The 7,477-nt window shown below is 41.7% G+C and overlaps 1 protein-coding gene across 1 annotated transcript in view; it reads right to left on the bottom strand.

Annotated features, from left to right (window-relative positions):
• Window positions 1–3,284: 3,284 nt before the first annotated feature.
• Window positions 3,285–7,477, bottom strand: part of LOC102036869 (TBC1 domain family member 7) — a 17,788-nt gene continuing 13,595 nt past the window's right edge. Inside the window, exons 8-9 of the mRNA XM_005420991.3 lie at window positions 4,339–4,468; window positions 3,285–3,543 (exon numbers count right to left, since the gene is read on the bottom strand). Coding sequence (XP_005421048.1) covers window positions 3,457–3,543; window positions 4,339–4,468 — 217 coding nt within the window. The 3' untranslated portion in view covers window positions 3,285–3,456. The remainder of the gene's footprint in view (window positions 3,544–4,338; window positions 4,469–7,477) is intronic.

The following is a 7,477-nucleotide window of genomic DNA, read 5'->3' as shown; positions in this document are numbered from 1 at the left end:
ACGACAGCTAATCTCCTGTCCACAGAACGCTGCTCTGGATCACTGTTACTTTATGAGCCTTTGAGTTACTATATTCCAGCAACTTTTGTCTCCATGCTCTCTGCTTTCCTTTCCCTGCAGGCAGGCCCCTTAATAAAATCCAAACTCCTCATCACTTTTCAAGCATCATTGTCTGACATCTGCCATTACTTTGCTTATCTGGAGTTTCCACAACATTTGGACATCAGCTGGAAAAGAATTGGTGCGTGCAGCACGGGACAGCACAGACATGTGGCACCACTCTAGACCTCTCTGGAGAGAAAGCATGGCTTGAGGGGAGAAATGGATCAAATTAAGCTTATTTTTCTTGTTTGCAAAGCCCATGAAGATATTTGGCAGGGTGAAGCTTGAGGGGGATAGCTTTCACTCTCCAAAGTCCAAAGTGAATGCTTCAGTGCTGTCTCTGGGGGAAAAAAGCATAAAGGAAAAACAAAAACAACAACCTAACACTTGTTGGGTTCTAAATGAACAAGCAAGTATGCAGCAAGCAGTTACATACTCAGCCAGTCAAGGAGAAATTACATAAAAATAGAAAAAATACCTCATTTTCAAGCTTCTCAGGAAAAATGAATATCAGGTAACTTCTTATGTTCCTGCTGGATGACATGGAGGTTAACTGAAAACAAATGACAAAGACAATCCCTCCCTCACCTTACTTAGCCAAAGATTTCAGTGGGAGGCTCAACTACGTGCAACTTCAAAATATTCTCTGTTAGTCACTACAAGTCCATAGTAGATAAATGACCAAACTTGGACTTCCCATTAGAAGTGCCAAGTTGGACACCACAACTACTGCACTGGTTTAGTTCAAGAGGTCCAAGAATGGTCACCACCACCCCAAGGCTGGTGACAATGTGTGGAGGGACAGACCCAGGCTTCCCTAACAATGGACTCTGGGACGTTAGAGGTACCTTGCCTCAACTTTCCCCTGACCATCACATGCTGGGGACAGTAGAAGCTCCTGTTGTGCCATTCTGCTCCCTTGGGAAGCAGGGCAGTCAGCTAAAGGTTTATGTTCCACTGGGTGTACAAGCAACTGAGCAACCACTGAAAATTGACTGAGCCTAAGTGAGCCAGACTCATACTTCCAGTACAGTAGGAATTCAGGGCATCTTCTGCATAAACTGATTCCTTCTAAATCCACAGCTTAAGTTTGTGAGTGGACCCATTATGAGACAGACAAATGCCTCTCACCAGCAGTGAAGGAAGCATGACATTAAACCACCATGCACTCTCCTGAGCATAGCACCTTCTTCAGCATAGCCCACAATAAATGACCTCTGCAATAAAGAAACACTCCTGATCCTTCTTGGTACACGCAACTGAAAAGGCTGCATACAAACTTCAGCTGGACATTACAGTGGAGCAGCATTTGGGGATCCATCCCACATAAAATGGAATGTTACAGTAAAATTGCTGTTGTTTGTGTGGAAACACAAAGTTTTTTACTGTGAGGATGACCAAGTACAGGTTGCCCAAAGAAGTGTAAGACTCCCTCTCCTTGGTGACAGCCAGAAGCCACAGAGACATGCTTGGTCCTGGGCAACCAGCTTTAGGTAGCCCTGCTTGGGCAGGCAGGTCAGATCATGTGGACTTCAGAGGTCCTTGCCAACTTCAACCTTTCTATGGTTCTGTAAAAGTTGATCTCTCTCTTCTGTGCAACTCCAGGCCTGCCTACTGATAGAGAAAGGCTTCTTTAAATTTAAAAAAAAAACACTCCTGGAGCCTTCAGTCAAACAGTAATTGGAGGAACACTCACTGGCAAGCCTGGAAGCAGTAACACTGACTGGCATTTCTAATCCTGATTCAGTGCACCTCTCTTCACAGAATATGAGTTATTGATTCCCTTTCAGGACTGAAACAGCTGAGCACCTTTGGTGTTATTGCTGCTGACCAAGTAACCTCTGTGTGAAGGCCCCAGTGATGCACCCACACCTCTGGGGAGGTGTGAACTGGCTGTGTGCCGGGGGAAATCCGTCACACCAGCAACCCAACCCCTCAGTCTGCACCCGTGGTCATTATCTGAAACACTTGTGCACTGCATGCTACAGGATGCAGGACGTTGTTAACACAACTTGTGTCTTTCCTGTGCACCTTACCCAGCCCCAATGCGGACACTAGCAAAACCAGCGCCCATCCAAAGTGAACTCCATGGGTTACACCACACTGCAGACACAACAATGGATTCCAAAGCAGACACAAACATGCTTTTCCTGAACTAGCTGAACTGGGGCATTCCAGCAGTACCAACAGCAAGGTCTCAGCATCCAGCAGAGACCATCTCCCCAGGATTTTAGGGGTAACCCCAGCCAAGTCCCAGGCTTCCCCACTTAATGTGCTGCAAGGTAAACCTGACCCAGTTTAAAACAAAAGCTTCTAAAGCATTTCAAGTCTGCACAACACCGAGTGCAAGCTAAACACACTCTCTCAAGTGCAACGAGCATCCTTGGCACTCAGCACACTAAGCACCAATTTGAGTCAAATAACAGCTAAGCAACACATTCTTATGTACAATTCCCTGGTCTATGCAAGAGGTAGAAATAGAATTTTACACTTTTACAAGAAAAAGATCAGTTCTCCAGTAAATCTCTATCTGTGGCTAATCACTCCACTTTTACTTACACCATGAATTATATTTCTGCATTAAATTAATTCTGAAATCTAAACCAAGCAAGAATCAAATTACAACATCTTCGAGCCAAGCACTCAGCAGAGGCATTGGTTATTACTGGGCTGTAATTCTGAATTATATTGGCTCTTCCCACTGATTTTCTCCATATCTGCACAGATCCACTTCTCTAGAATATCTTCCATGAAGAACAAAGGAGATACAGCCATAGAGAGCTTCTGACAGATAAAAAGAAAGTATTTTAAAACACTTCAGAAAAATATTTCACCCCTGGTCATTGTGATGTCCTGTACCTCAGATTTGGGAAGTTTCATTTATCTGAAAATTTACAGTGTTAAAAGAGTACAATTACATTCCTAGCAGAAGCATGCTTGCCCACCACTCAGCAGGCTGACATTCAGTAAATTCACTGTACAAATACCTCCAAGTAGTAAATAGTTATATCAAGTCTAAGATGGCATACTGAAACATTTTAAAATTACAAGTAAATCTATTTACCTTGCTTCAAGAGTTAGTTTTACTTCAGCAAAAACAACAGAGCCCACTGTGCAATCAAAATACTGTAGCTGGATGAACACGTAACACTTCAGATGTCATCACCCCACCACCAAGTATCTTCATTCCATCTGTATTTATTTAAAAATATTTACATATTGGTCACCATGCTTTAACAGCATCTTTACACAAAAGAGTTAATGAAAAACATCACACTAGGATGGGGGAAGGGTGGTAAAATGTCTTTTCAAAAGTCAGGTTTTTTTCCAAGCTGTCACAAGCCAGGAGAGTTCTCAGACTGAGTGTGCCGGAGTCCCGCAGTGCGTGCGCCACAGATCCACAGCTTTGCTGACAATGGCGTCCGTGTTGTCCTGAGGAATCTGCAAAGACCAGGGCAAGGTGCCTGCTCAGAGCACTCCATTCAGACTGCTTTGTTTAAAATAAAGACTTTGAACTTCCAGTTCAGATTTTATCTCTTTATAAAAAAGAAAACAAAACTAGAATCCCATCTCCCTGTCCTTGCATCCCACCATCCCTCTGTCCTGCACACACTATATTACATCGAGGTTTTGGACAAACAGCTTGTATTACCAAAATGCTGACAAGCAGCCAGGCACCTCACACTTCACACATCCCTGACACCAGGCATGGCTCACACTGCCTATCCATGACCACAAACTGTGTCTCACATAACTCACCTGGCTTACACTGGGACCCTACAGCCCTGCTGAGATGCCTCATTACTATTCAGGGTCAGGAAGGTTCACGATCCCATCCTCACATCAACAGAAAACACACACCGAGTCTACAGATTTGCACTCGGGCAAGATGCAAAAAAAAAAAGGTGCCAGAAACCAGCCCTTCTAAGAAACCTCCAGAAAAATTAACCTAATCTGACCTGCTCTTACTTTCACAGGAAAACCCTTTAGTATCACTAGAAATGTTAATTCTGTACAAACATAGACAATACATTCCCCAAGCCTAAAAATCACTTGGAAGCCTTAACTCCTGATAGAAAAAGTTATTATTCTCATTGCTGAGCATTCTCCCTTCACCTTGGTACTGTTCTCAGTAATGTAATAATAACTTTAGGTGCATCTGCAACAGGCAAGCAATTCAGGCTGAAACAGTTATAAGCTATAAAAGGTAATGCAAAGCATAATTAGAGTACTTACATTTTCCAAAAACTGTGTGATCTTTTCTGCAGAATTCAGTGCTATTATCTTCATTTTAAAGGTTAATAATATCTCCACAGCAACAAACACAAGAATCTTGCAGGATCCACTTATAACTTTGTCCCAGACTCTACAAGAAAGTGAAAAGGAATAATTAAACATTATTGCAGTGTTTGTCTGCTTATTTGTCTGCTAGAACAGCCTTTGTACAACCATCTCTATCCAGAATATTTTTCTGAACAACAGCAATGTACTGAATTATTTGGGTCAGGATAAATAGAAGACATTTTATCAACTCCTCAATCTGTACAGAGCAGAGGGATGGCAAGCAGTAATTGGAAGGTAGTGATATGTGTGTTGCAGTTTAGAGATTGAACTGTTTACAAGCTCAAGTAAAAAAAGCAAACCTTGGCTTAACAGCCTCGACTATAACAACTACTTTACTGCACTATACAGCTACCAGAGTCTGCGGTAAAGATGAGAATTTTTCCTAGTGCAAAAAAAAGAAATTAACTTCATTAGCATGCCTAATAAAGATATTCTTCAATCAGCTAAGTTGCTAAAAATTCAAAGAAATGTAATACTGAACTACTACATCTCAAGTAGGTCATTGCTGTATGAGATACAAATATGATCTATCAGCAGGATGTAGTCCATGATGTTTAAATTAGGCACAAGGCACAACTATTAAATCTTCCAATCCATCCCACTGCACACAGACACTCTCAGAAATACCGAGGCACTCCTACCTCTCATGTGAAATCATACCTGGACCTCCTTGGGCAGGTGTCCAAAGACTTCAGCAACAGAACTTGGATGAATATTAAAATGGATCATCACTACCAAAACCTACTATTAGCCTGCAACAATTTGAAATCATCCTTCATCCAGCAGCTCTCTCTCAGGCCCAGCTCAAGAGACTCGGGATAAAAGATTACACAAAACAGTGTGAAACCATCTGTCAGATGGCAGCTTTTATGGGCTCACATTATTTTTAGTTCTTGAATTTTAAGAGCTGTGTCAGAAAGAGTTTCTGAGGATTACAGTTCTTGCTCCTTCTGGGCACTTGTTCAAAGTATTTCTCCTTCCAAATAAAAACATGGGGAAACAAAGACCACACGCTGTCCTCCGTAATTTCTGAATATAGTAACACTGACTGAAAAACATCTTCTGCAGCCCATCTACAGATTTGGATCTATGGGTGTGCTCCTTCCAGGGATAACTCCATTTTTGTATGACCTCTCTCGGAAGAATTTGCCCTTCAGCCCAGAGTGCCAGGAGAGCACAACACAGGCATGACATGAACTCTGACAGCGGAACTGAAGTGTAGGATCACACTTTTACACAAGGAATTAAGAGGGGAGAGCCCAGCCAAGAGCAACTGAGGTGATGAAAGGAGGAAAGGTGAGAGAGCTTGGACTGCTCAGCTTGTAGAAGAAAGAGATCTGGGGAATCTTATCAATGCAAACTGTAAGGGAGAGCACAAAAAGGGTGGAGCCAGGCACTCTCCAATCATGCCCGGTGAAGGGAATGATTGGAGGCAATGATTGAGGCAACAGGCACAAACTCAAACACAGGACTAGATTATAACAAAGAAAGGAGAAAAACAAATGTGTAGATCCTCAGGACTATTCTCAAAGTAGAAGGAAACAAAAAACCCACAAGGACAGATGGCGGGGGGGGTGTGAAAGGCACAGCCAATTTCTTTCCCCTTTGCAATTTAGTACTAATTCCCTGTCCTGCTATGATTTAACAATTAGTATAATCCCCACAGGGACAGGAACAACACACAATCCAAGATCAAAATCTTACTGCTTCATTTGTGGTTCAAGCATCCCAGGACAAATGATCACTGCAAATATTACTTTGCTGTTGAAGTCAGGTCTAGGAAGCTTTAAGCAAGGACATGAGAAAACTGAGACATCAGCTCTGTTCCACACTGTACAGGTCATTCCTGTTTACTTCTACAGCATTTTCCTTCACAAACACATCTGTTTAGAACACAAGAAAAACTTCCCCATGTGTTCCATGTGCATCAGAACTGTAATTACGAGTGACAATTACAGAGAGTAGCAGATCTCAAAAACAGGAAATAATTTTTAAAGTTCATATCAAAGCTCATGTTAATTTGAAAACAAACTTATTAATCCTATTATAAAATACCCAGTCTTCTTTCATTATTTTGCTTCCAATTCTTCTGACTTCAGTCTCCATAATTACATTAGGTTACATGCTATGCTCAGAAAACACTCTATTGTTTTCCTGCATTATTTAGTCTGATTCCAGAACAAATGTTTTAACAATGGTAAAACAGATGCAGTATCTAAATCACCAGTGTCTTCACAAATTTTGGAAGATGGTGCACAGCAAAGTGAGTGAGATGTCAGCACTAACCAGCTGTGTCTGCTGCAGTATATTTTCCTTAACATTTCCAGCTATTGTTACACTCAGTACAACTCCATCAGTGACAGTAACTGGGAATGATTGTGCAACACTGTGATCAACAGTCAGCACCTTGTCTGTACCAGCAGAGCCAGGAACAACATCATAAACTGTCAAAAGCGAGAAAAAAACACAGCAGTTTCAAGGAAATATATTTTCTGATGATCCTATTCTAATACAGCAGTCTTTATACATTGTGTATACACAGTTGTCCTGCTTTCACTTTTTAGTAGCAATCATTTAAGGTCAACTTTACTGCAACTTTTTACCTGTTCTTTGATACTCCTGTAGAGGGGGAAAGTATAAGAGAAACATCATGCAACTGTGCCTACAGCCCTACACAGGAATGCAGAAAAAGAAATACATATTCTGAATGAAATTCACTGTTTTGTGTGACTATCATCCTCTGCAAAATACAACTGTTCAATTAACCACAAGAACACTCTTGCAGGTGTTTTTTGAACAGCAAAGCAGTATTGACAACCACAAGGAAAAATAAAAAGAAATGGGAAGCTATAAAGGCAAAGAGCATGCCAAGGATTATGCAAATGAAACCATTTACTTTAACTGAGCCTCTTCTATAGACAAGATACAACACTGTATGCACCTGTGCGTGAAGGGATGCCATTCTCCAGGCACTCTCTGAGGCTCCTGCAGCACTACAGTGCAGTAATACACAGGAGGCATCACAGCACTG

The sequence above is a fragment of the Geospiza fortis genome, unplaced genomic scaffold (genome assembly GCF_000277835.1).
Source record: "Geospiza fortis unplaced genomic scaffold, GeoFor_1.0 scaffold104, whole genome shotgun sequence".
NCBI classification, from domain to species: domain Eukaryota; kingdom Metazoa; phylum Chordata; class Aves; order Passeriformes; family Thraupidae; genus Geospiza; species Geospiza fortis.
This window is presented reverse-complemented; position numbering and strand designations above follow the sequence as displayed.